At 41.1% G+C, this 19,643-nt stretch overlaps 1 protein-coding gene across 1 annotated transcript in view; it reads left to right on the top strand.

Annotated features, from left to right (window-relative positions):
• Positions 1 to 19,643, top strand: part of pard3aa (par-3 family cell polarity regulator alpha, a) — a 753,733-nt gene that overhangs the window by 261,399 nt on the left and 472,691 nt on the right. Inside the window, exon 3 of the mRNA XM_079805963.1 lies at positions 11,664 to 11,847. Coding sequence (XP_079662089.1) covers positions 11,664 to 11,847 — 184 coding nt within the window. The remainder of the gene's footprint in view (positions 1 to 11,663; positions 11,848 to 19,643) is intronic.

The raw sequence follows: 19,643 nt of genomic DNA, 5'->3' as shown, positions 1-19,643 counted from the left end.
ATCCATCCATCCATCCATCCATCCATCCATCCATCCATCCATCCATCCATCCATCCATCCATCCATCCATCCATCCATCCATCCAATAAATACTAAGTACTTTACAATTGAACTTTTATTTATCAGTTTGTTTGTTTGTCAGGGAAATAAGGTGCTTAAACTTCAGAAAACATACACAACTTAGCATGAGTGGTGTGACTAATATTTTATATTGTATTATATATGAATAAAATATATATATATTGGTATATCAGTTAATATCACACTGAATATCGTACTGAAAAATGAGTGTACTGAACAAATACAGCATTGTTTTAACCATAGCAAGTGCAGTCCTTCATATGAAACTCCTAGTTGTATATCTCTTCAGGATCTCATCGTTCATCTGCTGGCATTTTAACACAGTAGTGGAAGTAAGTTTAGTAATTAAATGTAGTAATAGTAACCATTGGATCCATTTCGCAAGCTCTTATCCTTTATGTTGTTTTCTTAATGTCCAGTTGGATCCGTAATCGGTGAAATAAATGCCGGGTAAATGGAAAGAAACAGAAAAGGCAGAGTGACTTCAGAGCATTTGCATAATAGAAATAAAGCCTGGTTAAAACCTGTTGCAATTTGCTGTGAACAACTACCATAATAGTTTTGGCTGAACAGCGCACACCATATGTTCTCTGATGACCCTTCATTAGGATCTGAACCGCAATTCCCATTGAACACTTTCGATTAGAAGCCCATTAAATTAACCACCCTTGAAATCCTGGCAAGACTAAAGCGCTTGGCGATGTTGTCATAGGACGGAGTTTAGGAGGCTGGCGCGACCGGATGTGTGATATGGACGATTGTTTTGCGAGCAGATGTGTTTTGTTGTTGGTGAGCTGGCCTCTATGAAAGCACATTCGTTCAGATATGCTGCTGTGGAATAGACCTGATGTGTGCTTGGTTATTTAAAGATGCTCTTTTTCTTTCTACCATCTCGGGAACACACATATATATTTTTACTTTGGTCCGTAAACTTTTAGTAAAACATTGACAAACTTTAATTGAGTTGCCAAACGCTTGAGCGCTGTTTGTTTACTTTATTTCACTTGCTTCAGATTTTTCTAGTCCGTAATGTTTCTTTTTTTTAGCCGCTGATGAGACTCCTTTTACAGCCCAGAGGAGTTTAGTAGAGGTTTCACACAAATGATTGACTCGCATTAATCCCACAGCCTTGAGCTCCGTGCGGATTCACTTACAAAGTAAAAAAACCCCTGACAACTGATGAAACTTTGACCACTGGTTTATCCGGCCAGCCGTGAGCCGGTCTATTGAGCCACGGCGACTAATCAAGTTGAGGTGAGTTACTTTGAGCTTTCTCTGGTTTTGTGCGATACCGCTGCCAGAGGGTCGGCCGGACCACTTTCATGGTTCCGTCATAAAATACTTGTCATGCTCCCATTGAAATGTAGTTTGGAGGTGAGAATTTGATGAGGAATAAAACTTTATTAATCCTCAGCAGGTTTGCTCGGAGGAAATTGTCGTTCAGGGCCGCCAGCGACCGTGCTGTAATTGCAGGCATAGCTGCAGGACTGCCTCGCTCCAATCTGGTATTATCTTGTTCGCAGCCATTAAGGTCAAAATGACTTGTTTGATAGCAATTGAACGACATCCGTCCTGCTCCAAAAAGGCTTTTAAAGCAGATGACGGTGTTCTGCTTATGTAAATGTCTAGATGTCTCCATTACGCGTCAATATCTCTGATGAATGTCGACTTCTGATTCATCCTACAGTCGCCGATCACATTGTCCACGTCGATCCTAGAAAGATCACACGCTATTTTGGCTGTCAAAGGTAATGGAACGGATCCGCACATCAGGGTCCCGCTGTAATCGCCCAGCACTTCCCACTGTGAAAGCTTCCAGATCAAAGGGGACGGACATGAAAGGAAGGCATTGGGAAGATTCACCTCACTTCTTTCCTTGGGTTTTCCTTTTCCTGTTCGCTCTGATAACGAGTGGTTGACCCTGCAGTGTTGGGTGTGACGAAAGCCCAAAATATGCGTACAGTGTGCCTTACGTAAATGTCGTCATCTGAATAGTATGCATGTAGATACACACAACTACAACATCAAACTACTGGAGAGGAAACAACCGGTAGTTGAGTAGGGTGAATAGATCCGCTACTGTAGCTTTAAATGCGTACAAAGACATTTTTATTGCTCACAACTTCTGGAGATAAAGCGCACAGACATTGAAGAAAGATTAAACTTTCTAGTGCACATGCGTTGAGCACCTGTGAATACCAGCAGTCAGATATATGTGAACCCCTTTTTTATTTTATCTGCTGCAAGAAGGTACACTACCTGAATGTAGCAAACATCACACACAACTTCAGTCTAAACACACAGGCGACAGGAGCATTTAGAGCTAACAAACAGTTAAGTTACACTAACACTTACACTCTCACACGCACATATATTCAGCCTCACATACACACGCACACACATTCAGCCTTGCACACACACACGCATGTACACACGCACACGCAAGCAGCCTCACACACACGCACACACATTCAGCCTTGCACACACAGCCTCACACACACACACACACACACGCACGCACACACATTCAGCCTTGCACACACACGCAAGTAGCCTCGCACACACAAGCATGCAGCCTCACGCACACACATGCATTCAGCCTTGCACACACTGGCATGTACACACATACAGCCCCATACACACTCGCATGCACACACATGCAGCCTCGCAGACACGCACACACATGCAGCCTTGTACACACACTTACACACACTTGCACGCACACCCATTCAGCCTCACACACATTCAGCCTTGCACACATACACACATGCAGCCTTGTACACACATTTGCACGCACACACATTCAGCCTCACACACATATACGCATGCGGCCTTGTCCACACACACACACACACACACACACGCATGCAGCCTCACACACACACATGCAGCCTCACACACACACACACACACACACACACACACACACACGCATGCAACCTTGTACTCCCATGCACACATGCAGCCTCACACACACACTCTCTGCCACACACACAAACACCAGCATGCACACACATGCAGCCTTGCACACACACACTAGCACACATGCACACGCATGCAGCCTCTCACACTCGCACACACACTTGCATACACACTTGTAGCCTCACGCGCACACACATGCAGTCTCGCACACACACACTTTCAGCCTCGCATGCACACACATGCAGCCTTGCTCTCACACACACACACACACACACACACACACACACACGCGCGCGCATGCAGCCTCGCATGCACACACACCCACTCACATGCACACTGGCCTGAACTATATGGTAACACGTAACAATATGATTTAAATGCTGAATGTACAAGAAATTAAAAAAAAATGTTTTGACAGGGATTGTCTGTTGCTCCACATTTTTGCCTTGCTTTTGTTTAAATTTCAGCATTTCTCATCTTTTTGAGGTTTCTTGTCACTAACGTCTCTCACCAAAACACGAAACCGATCCGTCATCCCATACATGTCTCCGGTTTATTTGTAACCATCATTAGCATTTCAAGACAAACGGTCTCTGTTTCTGGCAAGACACGTCCATTCTTATCTTCTTATGTCCATAAACAGAAAAAAAGGAAATTGAAGTGAGGATTGTGTTGCAAATTTGTGACAGAGCAGAAATGAACTGGGCCTGTTGCACAAACACAGTCCTTGAACAATTCAGATAACTTCTCAAAACCCCACAATCTCTCTTCCTCAGACTGGAGCAGTTCTTCTGTGAAGGTCACATTGAACTTTTTCAATTTTTTAATTTATATTTTGTATAAAAGAAGACAAAGTAGACCGTCATGGATGTGAGACATATGCTGGACCTTTTTCTGTATTTGCTAGGAATGAAACGTAGTGGCGGTTTAACCGTTAAGGGAGTTTTCCAACAATTGCACATAAAATACTGTAATTTGTACACTTGACTGATAAACCAATACTGATTCTGTTTCTTATTTACTGATTCTTCCTCTGTTGATCGCACTGACCTTTACCATAATAGATCTGAATCTATATGTTCACCTGAAGCTCGTGTGCAGAAATGGAAAATGGCTTGTGATTTCTTATACCCTCTCAAAAGCCGTGTTTTGTCATCATCTCCCTCTCCAGTGAGGACTGATCTGACCTGTGAGGACTCTTGAAACAGCCCAGAGCTGTAGCTAAAACTGCAGTTTACTGCCTCCAGTGCATTTAGGCCTAAAGACGAGCCTCTCAAGTCCCCGTAAATACTGTGTGATTTATAAACAAATACCCTGTTTGATTACAAGTGCAGGCTGAAGTGAGTGTGAGCTTGTTTGTGCGGCAGCTCTCCAATTGAGGAGTGTGTATGGAAAAGCAATTGAGCCACACAATTAGCAGACAGACATGCATCTAAACATGAAGACCTGTCAATCAAAAACAGCTGGATGGACGCTAAAGAGATTTGTGTCAAGACCTTACAGCTATTCAGATACTATTAATAGAGTCAGAGAATCATATTTATAAAGGCCCAATCACACAATGGTTTGTGGAGTTAGTGTAAATAGCCTCTGCCAACAAGGTGGGGCATTTGCACTTAAAGGGATAGTTCACCCAAAAATGATAATTCTCTCAATAATTACATTAGTTGGATTTCTTTCCCTCCATTGACAGCTACGCAAATACCACTTTGACACTTCAAAAAGTTCATCAAGAGATCGTAAAACTAATCCATATGAATTGAGCAGTTAAGTCCAAATTTTCTAAAGACACATGATCACTTTATATGATGAACTTAGGCTTTTATTCACGTAAACATTCATCAACGCACACATCAGTTGTGGTAAACGGAAGCTCAAGCATGAGAACCAATGGGGTTCATTCTCATGATACACAGCAAGAAGGAATTCATTTTTGGGTGAACTATCCCTTTAAATACTACACACTAAATAGACAAAAAGTCTAGTTTTCTTTATTTCCTAAAGTCTGAACGTTTGAGCTTCAACAAGAACCAATGTTACTCAGCACGTTTGAGCTTCTGGAAGAGGTTTGTTCTCGCGCGTCAAGCAGGTTCAGTTGTACTTCTGTTTATGTCCGCCTGATTAGGGTTGAGAATCGAGAACCGGTTCCAGATTTCCCAGAATCGGTGATTTCGATAAGAAATGCGCATTCCGGTTCTGCTTATCGGTTCATGTGTGCGCATTTTAATGCGATTTAAACCATTCAAGCTCAAAAGATTTGCGTGCTGTTTTCTGTGCTCTGCACACATACAAAACGGGCGCACAGAAAATGTGATTTTAATGTGATTTTAAACCATTCGAGCACAAAGTAGACTTGTGCGCTGTTTTCAGTGCTTCAGATAGACACACGTGCACACAGAACGGCTTCTCATAGTGGGTAGTGTGTGATAATGAACTCTTAAATGAACTCAGAAGTTCTCTTCCTTGTCTTGAACGGACAAATACAAACAAAATACAACAAAAATGACAAAAGACATTGCCTTAAGACATAAGAAAAGATGAAAACGCATGTGTAATAGTATGGGATCCGTGCAGCTCTTAAAGTGACAGCAGCCTAATATTCCTGCTGCCGTCTCTATGATAACGTTAATCAAACGACAAAAGAAAATGAAAAATTCAACTCATTGTTCTAGACAGAATAACTTTTGTGACTATATTTGTAATATATAGTAGGGCTGCAACGACGCGTCGACGTCGTCGATGACGAAAAACGTCCCGTCGACGTACGAAAAGACGTCGACGTGCGTGAAATGCGTCGACGCGTCGGCGGCACATTATTTACGTTCTAGAATGGAACAGAGGATCTTGAATAATGGCAGCTTCTGCTCCCGGGCATAGTGAAAATGATCTTATCATATAAAGCCAGACCGCGACATTCAAAAGTGTGGGAGTACTTTAAACAGAAGCCGAATAAAACTGTGCTTTGTTCGCTCTGTAACGCCAGTTTCACACTGCGCGCGGTGGCAGAGCAGGAGCTGTGCGCGTGGAGAGCGGGAGCTTTCACACTGCAGTCGGTGTTGCCAAGTCCCGTTTTTTTCCGCGGAATTGGGCTACTTCTACACTGTTGCCGCGGGCTGTGTCTCATGTCCGCGGGTTGAAGCGATCCCAACTATGTGATATTTAGCCCCGGGAATTAGAATTTTAGCAGGCAGCCCTGCAAAAAACACACACATATTTAACCCCCCGAACGCGATGTTTACCAGAGAACCTCCCCGAAACGCGATTGGGCTTGTTTTGGGCTAGTTTTGAGTAACGAATGGGTGGGTTTTGTTGTGAAAACCTGGCAACCCTGGTGCCAGTGTTCTCTCCATGGTTCTCTCGCGCAGCTGAACCGTGGCGCGTGTATTGCAACAGACGGTCACATTTTCCGGGGTTCTTCTCCGAGCCCAGTACGTCGCGTGCTTTTATTTATTATGGGCTGCATATATCTGCTGTAAATGCGACCTGGTCCCCCTCTGTCCCAAACACAAATGCATAATAACATGCTGTATATAGGTAGTTTGCATGATTAAAGTAACATTAAAGTTAAGATATGCCTCTAGCTTTAATCATTTAAATGTGTCTTTGAAGTTTGGGCAAAAACTTCTGGCAGCTTTAGTCGTTGTTTATGCACATGTATCTTCAAAATAGACGACTAGTTATACTATATTAAAACTATGCTGAAAACTCCTGTATGTGAACCTTTTGCAAATAAATACAAGTGCATTTTCGTTTACTATTGACACAAATCAATAAGTAAATCATACTCAACTATTATAGTAAACAACTTTTCCTAATTAGGCCTACTCTGTATACATTTTATGATGAATAGTATCATTATACATGATGTTTAAAATGCTTCTTGTGTCCATATATTTCATTATGGCATACTATGTACACTACCCTTCCTGAAATACAATTAATATTGTCATCATTCATTGATTTCATGTTAAAATAATATACAAATTCACTACCCTCTTTGAAATACAATAATCAGTAAAAAAGAATCATAAGATTAATCCGGAAAAATAATCGTTAGATTAGTCGACTAATCGAAAAAAAAAATAATCGTTAGATTAGTCGACAGAAAAAATAATCGTTAGTTGCAGCTCTAATATATAGCCTATATTATATTAAAGTGCAGTGTTATTTTACATTTGATTACAGTTTCTGTATCGGAATACCTGAAAATGTTTATTTCAGTCATATCTTTGTTCAATTGCTAATTTGTTTATTTGTTCTTTTTATTACTGAGTCTTTAATAATGCTTGAAATGTATATTAGTTAGGCCAGTTGTTTTTGCTATGGTATTTTTAAACCATAGAGTTTTGTTCATTGTATTCAACTACAATGGAATGTTTTGCAATAAGACTTAGAATAAATGTGAATGTTTTTTGTTGTTGTTTTTTTTTACCTGGAATCGAAATCGATTTATTGGAATCGAAATTAAGAATCGAGCAAATTCAATACCTAACCCTATCGCTGATCAATGTTTATATATGAATAAAAGCCTAAAGTCTCTTCAGAATTGGACTAAACCGCTCAATTCATATGGATTAGTTTTATGATCTGTTTATGAACTTTCAAAGTGGTAGTTGCGTAGCTACATTACATTTACATTACATTTAGTCATTTAGCAGACGCTTTTATCCAAAGCGACTTACAAATGAGGGCAATAGAAGCAACTAGAGCAGTCAAGGGCAACAATATCAACTATATGCAAGTACTGTAACAAGTCTCAGTTAATCAAGCACAGAACAGAACAACATTTTTAAAAAATAAATAAATTAGACAGACAGACAGACAATGAATAGAATGATAAGTGCTATTCTTGATTGGTCAGGTGTTGCTGTCAATGGAGGGACAGAAATCTCTCCGATTTCATCAAAAAGATCTTTTCCGAAGATGAACGAAAGTCTTACGGGTTTGGAACGACATGAGGGTGACCAATTAATGACAGAATTTACATTTTTGGGTGAACTATCCCTTTAAATACTACACACTAAATAGACACTGAAGAAAGTCTAGTTGTCTTTATTTCCTAAAGTCTGCTTGGTCTCAAAAAACTGCAATCTTTCCAACAGCAAGAGACGAGCCAGAGGAGAGTCCCTGTAATGCGGTCTGTGTAGCGAGACGAGTAATGGTCATGGTGATAAGCAGTCTGTCAGCGCAGTGGCTGGAGCGTCTTAAGGGCATTTATTTGACATGCTTTAATTGGGCCAAAGAAACAAATGAGAAGTCAGTTTGAATTAGGCTGATCATAAACCGTATTAAAATCAGAGCATGAACGAGAAGGACAGTAGAGGGAAAAATTGTAACTAAACTTCTCCGGTCACAGCTCTGCCCGCGAGCGAGGAATAAATAGCCAAATGTGAACCAGAGAGCACCGTCGTTTACAAATCAACAGACTCAAACTGCTTCACACAATAGCGTCTCTGTGTTGGCCTGCTTGACGCCTGCATGTGACTTGCTGGTTCCATTTATTCCGGTGGATGTGTGAACAGTTAATGTCGGCTGAAATCAGGACAAAAGCTGATGAATTAACCTCCTCGATGCAATTTTCTCCATTTTGCAGCATTGCAGGGGTGTGTGGCTCCGAACAGTTTCCCACAGTGCATGCGCTCCCCATTTAATAAAAGCATTCTTTTCAAATGTATTATAGTGTAAGTCATAATTTCTCACTTTCTCTCGGAAGAGGAGTCGACCTAGAGGAATATTTTATTGCTCTTTCATAGCTCTGGAGACTTTCAGTTGTTTCATTTTTTCCTGAGAGAAATAAAAATGAGACAGAAATGAGACTGTTGACATAAGTATAGAGCTATGACATGAATGTGGATAGAGTTGTTGTGTGTTTATTTTTATGTAACCAATTTTGAACAAAACTTTAGATAAAAGTCGGGTGTTGAGGGAGGGGATTGTACAGTTTCATTCTGCTTTCTATAAACTGGTCATAAATCCTGAGATAGATCACAGTTATTTTATTATATGCCATGTTTCTTATTCAGTTTATACATCTAAGGCTCTGTTTACACCTGATATTAAGATGTACTTTGGTCGATCGGATCACAAATGAATGAGGGAGACACATTCCCGTTTACACCTGGTGTCTCTTTTGTCCACTTTCAACCACTTCTGTCCTGATTTCTTCGAGGGGAGGGTCTATGGGCGGGTAAATGTATGATCTTTCAGATCTTTCAATCAAATGGACAAAAGCTCACGTAATTTATGAGCTCTGACAGCCGCAAAACTGCTGAACGCTCTGAGTGTGTGTTAGAAATCAGGAATGGTGAGAGAACATTGAGCTTGGGACGTTTTTCATCTTCAAACCAAACGTTTAAATCATAATGTTTCCACGTTAGGTTGGGGTCTTTTAGAGGCTGTTCGTGTGCATTCGACCACATGAGCGTCTACGCTACGAAAGCAATCCGGTCTAATGGGTTTTCGACTACCTCTGGAAGTGGCCGAAAGTGGACAAGCTCAAAAAGTTTTAGACGTCGTCCACTTGTGATCCGATTGACCAAAACGCATCTTAATACCAGGTTGAAAGAGAGCCTAAAGGCCCTTTCACACCGGACGTGTAACGAAAAAGCGAAGCGGAAAAAGTAGTTTGCGTTAAAACCATTCACACCAGCCGCGACGGGAGTTTGCGACGTTTCAGAGCTCCAGCATTCCAAAACATTCGCGGCGACAGCTGAGAAACACGGACACGTAAACATTCAGTGGAGACGAGCTTTTCATTTTCTTTAAAAGACAGAGAAGAAGGTTTTTTGTGCACCCAGTCTTAAAGAACAGAGAGTCTGAAGGGGAGTATGCTAATCTTGTACAGGAGCTAAAACTTTATCATGGCCGGTTCCGAAGTTACTTTCAAATGTCCGTGGGACAATTTGAGGAGCTCCTCCAGACAGAGACGGTAGCAGCGCATCTTACGACACACACACACACACACACACACACACACACACACACACACACACACACACACACACACACACACACACACACACACACACACACACACACACACACACACACACACACACACACACACTCTTCAGGAACGGCTCGATCCGGAGCTGCTGTGTTTCCAGTTGAGTCACAATGTAAACATTTAAGTGCCACAGTCGTACTGACGGAAACACATTCACTTTCTATAGTCGCGGACACAATTAGATAAAAAAAAAAAAATATCAATGTATTGATTATAATATCGTAATCTGTAGCCTATAGTGGGCAAACACAGCTGCATCTGTCCAGCTGTAAACACAACTACAGCTGTAATCTCGTGAGAAATGCGACACCTGGCAAAGGTTAATGTTGATTGAATGGCTAGTGACATCAACTGGACATTTCGTCACCTTTGTTTCCTTGTATGTGATTGGTTTAAGCCTTTTCTGTCGCTGCGAGTGTTAAAAAAAATCGACATCGAAACGAAAAAAATAAACATCGTTTTTTCGCCACAGCACATTCGCGTTCGGTGTGAAAGCTCTCATTACACAAACAGCTGATCAAAAAATAAAACCATCGCGCAAATTATTTGCGCGTCAAAATCGCATCCAGTGTGAAAGGACCTTAATGCTGCGTTCACACCAAACGCGAATAGAGCGTCGGGCGCGAGTGATTTCAATGTTAAGTCAATGGAAAGGCGCGTTGATGCGCGTCTGGAGGTCCCATGGTGCGGAAGGCGCGTTTCGCGCGGCGCAAAGGACGCGTATTGAGCGTCTTGCGCGATACGTGCGAATGGTGCTTTTGTACATTCACGCGTTTGAATCGAATTCGCGTCTGACGCCCGAGTTGAATTTTTTTTACTTTGGCGTCAATTCGTGCCGCGTTAACCAATCAGGAGCCTGCTTGCGGCTGTCACGTGGTAAAGTGACGTGATGAGAAACCCCGCATAATTTAAAAATACAACTATTGTGTCACAAAATGTCGTTTTAAGACTTTTTCAGGTGAGAATGTAGTTGTTTAAAGCTCAAATCTGTGGTTTATTTATAAAGAGAGCGCCTATTTAATATAAAATAATCTTGTGTTTTTGGAGTTGTGAGATCCAGGCGATCACCGGGCAATCACCGCTCATTAACCCCAGCGAGAGCAGCCTTTCCTCGGCCAGTCCTTCTGCCGTCTGCCGCTGGCTCTGATGGCCTGTAGTGGCTAATCTTGTGTAGATCTAACGGCCGATCTTTGCTCTCATGAATCTATCATTTGTTGTCTGCCAAATCGTTTTGACTGAGGGCAAAGAGAAGTTTCATAACTTTATATTTTAAGGATATTTAAATATACATGCAGTGAAGATAATGTAGGAGTTGCCTGGACCACATTTGTGTGGCTATTAATGCTTAATATATATTTTTAATGAAAATGAAAAGGGGCAGAGTGGTGTTTTATGACATATTTCTCCTGGAGTGCTTTGAACGCGCGTCAATTTCGCATCCAGCGCTCGATTTCTACGCGCGTCCAATTCTCTGCGGACGCGCGAATGCATTCAAAATGTTCGCGCGTGAAACTATTCGCGTTTGGTGTGAAAGCAGCATTAAAGTACTAATGCTGCATGAATGGATGAATAGATGGATATCTCCTGGCAGGGTGTTTACCTATATTTATGTCAACCAGTGTAATTAACACAATATTGTTTATCTGTCTGTCAGCTGGTGGCGGTCTACGAGGAGCAGGACCCCCATCATGGCGGTGACGGCACCAGCGCCAGCTCCACGGGCACCCAGAGTCCAGAGCTCTTCAGCACGGCTGAGCTCAACTCCAGCAACCTGTCCGCCTTCCAGCCCTACCAGACCAGCAGTGAGATCGAGGTCACTCCATCAGCCCTCAGGACCAGTGAGTTACAGTCCAATTCAAAGTTGCATTAAAGGGATAGTTCACCCAAAAATAGGGCCCTGCGTCCTAACAAGATGCAATGTGACCAGCTTCCATGGACAGATTCAATGCCTGTCCACTAGTGATATCTGCAGGTCAGACGGACCAAGTAATAACAAATAGCCTTCCAATGAATGCGGGTGGATGAGGTAGATCATTAATGATGGAAATAATGTGTTTAAAGCTTCATTTTTCATCAGGCACTAATTTGCAGACTCTCATTAAGCTATGCAGCTGCGGTTTCCACTTCTTTAAGAAGCAAAAGAGATCCTAGAGATATATTTCAAGAAGGAGAATTAAAAACAAAACAAAAGGAGGGAAAGAAAGAAAGAAAGAAAGAAAGAAAGAAAGAAAGAAAGAAAGAAAGAAAGAAAGAAAGAAAGAAAGAAAGAAAGAAAGAAAGAAAGAAAGAAAGAAAGAAAGAAAGAAAGAAAGAAAGAAAGAAAGAGAAAGAAAGAAAGAAAAGCATGTTAAGTGAAGTAGATTAGGATGAATCAAGTGCTGGGTGTGTATGTAACGACTGTGAAGCAACGGCTGTGACAATAAACTAATAAAGCTTATATTCAGGCTTTGCTTGGGCTGAACGTATTTCATTTCTTGTGTGTGTTCTGGAAGTCACAGTGAAGGGAGTAAAGCCTGTGTTTAGGCTACACTGTAAAAAAATCAGGTCTCCAATTGAACATTTTCTAGTGACCGATCACATCTAAATTTTGATTAGGTGTGATGGGGGATGATTTATTGTAAACAGGGGATTCAGGAGACATAAGAACTGATCCGCTCGTCTCTGACTGAGATACTGATAATGATGAAGGATTTTGGTTTAATTAGATTCCATTGTGGGCGGAGCTACTCAGTGAGATCCAGATTCTGATTGTAAATTCACTGAAGCCGATTCTGAATATTCAGATTTTTACAGTACTGATTCTGATGAGATTTTTCAGATCATCCGTCTGCTGATTCGGGTTTAGACTCTACTTCGTTTCATTGTTCTGAATCTTCTGATTTTGATTTTGAAAGTATGATTATGATTTGATTCTTCTGATCGTATATATCTGCTGATTTTCATTCTGTTTTTAAATCTACTGATTCTCATTGTTCTGATTCTTCTGATTTTGAAAGTATGATTTAATTTTTCAGATTGCTGATTTTGATACTGATTTTGAAAGTACTTATTCTGATTTGATTTCTATGATCTACTGATACTCATCGTTCTGAATCTGAGTCTTCTGATTTTTAAAGTATTATGATTTATTATGATTATTATGAAGCATTATTATGATCATATGTCTGCTGATTTTGAATCTACTTACTCTCATTGTTCTGATTTTGAGTCTTCTGATTTTGATTCTAATTTTGAAAGTATGATTATGATTTTATTCTTCTGATCGTATTATCTGCTGATGTTGATTCTGATTTTGAAGCTGCTGAATCTGATTTTATTTTTATGATTGTCGGTTTACTGATTGGCGGTATTATGAAGTATTATAATGATCGTATGTCTGCTGATTTTGATTCTGATTTTGAATCTACTGATTCTCATTGTTCTGAATTTGAGTCTTCTGATTTTGATTCTGATTTTGAAAGTATGATTCTGATTTGATTCTTCTGATCGTCAGTCTGATGATTTTGATTCTGATTTTGAAAGTATGATTTGATTCTTCTGGTTGTATTTATATCTGCTGATGTTATCTCTGATTTTGAAGCTGCTGATTCTGATTATATTTTTATGATTGTCAGTTTATTGATTTTGATTCTGATTTTAAATCTACTGATTCTCATTGTTCTGAGTCTTCTGATTTTGAAAGTATTATAATGATTTTATTCTTCTGATCATATGTCTGCTGATTTTGATTCTGATTTTGAATCTACTATTCTCATTGTTCTGAATTTGAGTTATGATTTTGATTCTGATTTTGAAAGTTTGATTCTGATTTGATTATTTCGATAATCAGTCAGAAGATTTAAATATGATCTGAATAATCAGATTTTCATTCAGATTTTGAAAGTATGATTATGATTTGATTCTTCCAATCGTCAGTCTGCTGATTTTGAAACTCATTTTGAAAGTACTGATTCTGATTCGAGTCTTCGGTACTGTTCAGTCTGATGATTTGAATCTAATCTCAATATTCTTATTTTTAATTCTGATTTGATTCTTCTGATCGTCAGTCTGATGATTTGAATCTGATCATAATATCCTGATTTTGAAAGTACTGATTCTGATTTGATTCTTCTGATGGTCAGTCTGATGATTTTGATCTGATCTGATCTGAATAGTATTATTTTGATTCTGATTCTGAAAGTACTGATTCTGATTCGAGTCTTCGGTACTGTTCAGTCTATTATTATTTTGATTCTGATTTTGAAAGTACTGATTTGATTCTTCGGTTCTGATCAGTCTGATGATTTGAATCTAATCTCAATATTCTTACTTTGATTCTGATTTGATTCTTCTGATCGTCAGTCTGATGATTTGAATCTGATCATAATATCCTGATTTTGAAAGTACTGATTCTGATTTGATTCTTCTGATGGTCAGTCTGATGATTTTGATTCTGATTTTGAATCTTGACCCACCTGCTTGTTTGCACCAAAACTCAAATTAACATGAAAGAGATTTATCTATTTTGTTGCTTGCTGTGACTCGCACTACATTGGCATTTCATTTATTACCACTGTGAGTTGCAAAAGTTGTGAAAACTTTGTCTTGAATCTTGCCTTGTCATAAATCAGTTTCTTATGAAACTCCAGTGGGATCTCTGAGGAGAGGATGTGTGTGAGTTGGTAGAGCGCAGTGTGCTCTCTGTTAAAGTTGTGTTTGACACTGGACGTACGGGGACTGACCTTGACAGGAAGGCGGGGTTGAGTGGGCAGGTGAAATCATCAAGGGAACCACTGCTAGAGAACAGCAAGACGGACTCAGTCAGGTGTGGAGAGAAGAGAGGATACAGCTGTGATTAACTGTGACAGCGCAGACCGGCCTGAGCTACACACACACACACACACACACTCCACATCATACGGCCTCATTTGAATATATATTAGTTAGCTCTGATTTTGTGATTGAATAAAGAATAAAGCTTTGTAGAGCGTGGATCTATTTCTAATTTTATGATGCGGTGTGTGCATAGAAACATGATGTTAGTGGAACAGAGCCTCTATTTCTGTCCTGTTCTCTTTCCACACTAATAGTGCTACAGGTGACTGTGTTCCCATGCTTCCAGGCGCTTCTTTTGTCTGTTTGAGCCATTGATTGTATTTGTAAGCCGCCGCAGAGGGAGGTCTGGAGTCGAGCGCACCCAGCGTGTGAATTCCCCAGCATCATGTGAATGCTGCCAGCAGGGATTGAATTCTTCTAGAAATATTTGTGTGTGGGGGGTTTTGTACAATTTTAAAGCATAATACACACTGCAGATATTCTCCCAAAGATCATGTGCACATCTTCCATGTGGTTTACAGAGTTCATCTAGACTAATTAGTTGGCAAAAAATGCACCAATATATATCAGGCATAACATTATGACCGGTGAAGTGAGTAACACTGATGATCTCTTCATCACCTGTTAGTGGGTGGGATATATTAGGCAGCAAGTGAACATTTTGTCCTCGAAGTTGATGTGTTAGAAGCAGGAAAAATGGGCAAGCGTAAGGATTTGAGCGAGGTTGACAAGGGCCAGATTGTGATGGCTAGATGACTGGGTCAGAGCATCTCCAAAACTACATTTCTTGTGGGGTTTTCCCGGTCTGCAGTGGTCAGTCTCTATCAAAAGTGCTTAGAGGAAGGACCAGTGGAGAACCGGCCACAGGGTCATGAAGGACCAGTGGAGAACCGGCCACAGGGTCATGAAGGACCAGTGGAGAACCGGCCACAGGGTCATGGAGGACCAGTGGAGAACTGGCCACAGGGTCATGAAGGACCAGTGGAGAACCGGCCACAGGGTCATGAAGGACCAGTGGAGAACCGGCCACAGGGTCATGGAGGACCAGTGGAGAACCGGCCACAGGGTCATGAAGGACCAGTGGAGAACCGGCCACAGGGTCATGAAGGACCAGTGGAGAACCGGCCACAGGGTCATGGAGGACCAGTGGAGAACCGGCCACAGGGTCATGAAGGACCAGTGGAGAACCGGCCACAGGGTCATGAAGGACCAGTGGAGAACCGGCCACAGGGTCATGAAGGACCAGTGGAGAACCGGCCACAGGGTCATGAAGGACCAGTGGAGAACCGGCCACAGGGTCATGGAGGACCAGTGGAGAACCGGCCACAGGGTCATGAAGGACCAGTGGAGAACCGGCCACAGGGTCATGAAGGACCAGTGGAGAACCGGCCACAGGGTCATGGAGGACCAGTGGAGAACCGGCCACAGGGTCATGAAGGACCAGTGGAGAACCGGCCACAGGGTCATGAAGGACCAGTGGAGAACCGGCCACAGGGTCATGAAGGACCAGTGGAGAACCGGCCACAGGGTCATGGAGGACCAGTGGAGAACCGGCCACAGGGTCATGGGCGGCCGAGGCTCATTCAGTACGTTTACATGGACAACAATACTCCAATATTAACTCTGATTAATAAACTACCATGTAAACAGCAATTTCTAATTACCTTAATCGGGTTAAAGCCATACTCGAATTAAACAAAAATTTAATTAAGACGTGGAGTATGCCTATTTTAGTCGTATTATCTAAGTGTATTGTAGATATGTACACACCTTAATCTAACTATTAACGCCGTGTAGGAGTTTTCGCCGCATTTTGTGACCGGACACACACACACACACACACACCAGGCAAGTGCAGAGGGGAGGGCTTTGGGGGTTCGAGCCCCTGCCCTTTTAAAAAATGTATCAAAAGTGCCCCTCTCAACAATCATCAATAATATTGTGACAAATAAAACAGAATTTGAATTATAATTAATATAACACCGCGTACAAAACAGTAACAAAGCGCTCAAATGTCCCGTTTATCTTTTACTTATCTTTCAGTTTGAAACGTCGTTGCCATGGCGTGTTGCTATGATGCGTGTCTTGCTTGACTGCTCATTCTGACGCTCCTCTATATTTTTTTCTTTGTGTTGTAATAATTCTGCTCATTGTAAAAGTAAAATACAATAAGTTTGTATCTGTAATCCCAGATTCATAATTGTCTGTTTACAACAGCGGTCGGGAACCTCTAGGCTCGCGAGTCATATGGCCATTCAGTGAACGCCTGTGGCTCGACGGCAGAAAAAAACAATCCAAACAATCACGATTTTGAAACCTTAATTTTCATAATTAATCAAAGATATTATTCGAAATATAGGCTGTCAAGAAGGAGGCAAGATGGGCAGTCTCTCTTCAAAAAAACCCCCTGAAAGACACAATATATAATATTACAAAAATAAAACAACGTATATATATATTATATATTAAAAAGTATAAAATTCACTCTTTTTTTATAAAGGAACACTGTCCAACAGCGACACCCGCAGGTAAAGTTACAGCAGGTTGCCTGAGCCCATTGATTTTAACCTATGTTTTTAACAGACCCACGAAAGTCGCGCTATGATTGGACGCCGGACAGCGTAGTGTGGCATGGGGACGTAATGACATGCCATTAATCGAGCTATGTTCTATAACATGTAAAACGGGAACATGAACGGAATATTCTTAAAGCAACTCATGTAAACACCTTAATCAGAATATTGTCTTATTCAGAGTAAGTCCATGTAAACGTAGACAGTGATGCCCGTGGGGAGTGAAGGCTGGCCCGTGTGGTCCGATCAAACAGACGAGCTACTGGAGCTCAAACTGCTCAAGAAGTTAATACTGGTTCTGATTGAAAGGGGTCAGAATACACAGAGCATCTCAGTTTGTTGTGTATGGGGCGGCACAGCCGCTGACCAGTGCCCATGTTGACCCCTGACCCCGCCCAAAGCACCAACAGTGGCCCGTGAGCATCAGAACTGGACCACGGAGCAATGGAAGAAGGTGGCCTGGTCTGATGATCCCGTGGATGGCCGGGTGTGTGTGTGGCTTACCTGGGGAACACATGGCACCAGGTGCACTATGGGACGAAGACAAGTGATGCTTTGGACAATGTTCTGTTCGGTCATAATGTTATGCTTGAATCACAGAGTTTGCCCTCAGTGACCAGCTTGATTACAGATAACCAGCTCTCCTCATCAGTCTTTCTCCCTGTCTTCTATTGATGATGGATAAATAGTGAGAGCTGTTCCTGATGACTCCCACCCCCAAAAAGAAAAGAAAAAAGAAAAATCCTCAGGAGAAGCGAGATGAGCGAATAACTCCAGCAATAACAAAAAATCACAGCTGCAGTAGCGGCGCGATGGCCCTTGAGTTCGGCCGCCCAAGCATATAATCACGGACGTTCAGGGTTTCCGTCTTGCCGAATTTGCATTGATTGTTCCTCTTCGAAGTAAGAGAAGGCGGAATGAGAACTCTTCCCTCATGTTTGATTATTTAAAAAAAAAAAAATCTTTCAGCAGAGGTCAGGCCAACTAATAATTGGATTGGTGATGAGATGTAAATTATGGTAATGAATGTAATTTGCTTGTAATTATACAGAATCAGGCGTTCGTCTGACTTGCCTGACACCAAAGCGTAATCTTGCAAAAAAGTCGAGAGAAATGAAGAAAAGTTTAAAGCGTTGCGGCGCTGTTGGCTGGTGTGGAATCTTAATGAAGGTGCTCTGGCATTGGTCTGTCTGATTTATTTTCAGCAGTGTTTGTAGTGTGTAGGGAGATGTGCACTGAGCAGGGGATGTCCCTGGTGAGCTCAGAAAGGCGAGCACTCATTAGTATGGGAGTGTGCTGCGTTCAGGTGCTCTACCCTGGGGCTCGCTGGCTGACATGCGGCCTCTCTCCATTGCACTTCCTGGATCTCTTTAGCTTAGCTCCAATAACTCTCCCCGGCAACCGCCATAACCCTCTCGCTCTCCCTCATTACCAAGCCTCCTTCTCTCCTTTCGCTCGGCATAACATGATATCCCATCATGCACTTGTTGGACGGGCCACTTTTTCTGTTGTTTGTTGCTTATGTAACCGTCTCATGAGATAGTTCACACAATAATAAATAATAATAATATCATAATTTTCGTCAACAGCCTTTTTTCACTGACGAAAACGAGACGATAACTAAATAAAAACTAGTGTTGGATGACAAAAACTATGACGAAAACTTTTCGTCAACAAATAAAAACGAGACGAAAATGTTAGGGAGGGACTATTAGGGAATAGTTTATATAGTAATATGTTTTAGACGGTTGTAACAATGCATATTTTAGCTCCCTCATCTGAACTTGAAGCATTCTGCAACTGCAATAATAAGGGGCAGACATTTCAAAATAAGAGTCAATGTGTGTTTCGAGCTTGTTTATAATTAAAAGTCACACATTTCGTTTTTGCTTACACAATAAACTATATTTAATTTCATTCCCATTTAATTCATAGTCAGGAGGAAAGACCAGTATTTGACACGTATTCAATGAAGTATCAGGGTTATAATAGTTCACTATAAAAAATCACTTCATTACTTGAAATTAAATAAATGTTAACTGATTTTTTATTAATTAAAAAATAAATAAACAAACTTATTTGAAGCTTTAGCTGATATGGCCTACTGACTAAAACCGAAGTACAAAGTTTTAAAAACTATATAAATGTTTTTAAAAAACATACAAAAAAGTGAATTGAGCTCTCTTTTGTGTATTTTTTATGTCAAAAACAAAACGATGTCAAAATGTCAGTCGGTTATGTAATGC

This window comes from Gobio gobio (assembly GCF_949357685.1).
Source record: "Gobio gobio genome assembly, chromosome: 23".
Lineage (NCBI taxonomy): Eukaryota > Metazoa > Chordata > Actinopteri > Cypriniformes > Gobionidae > Gobio > Gobio gobio.
Note: the sequence above shows the minus strand (reverse complement) of the source record. Positions and strands in the feature narration are given on the sequence as shown.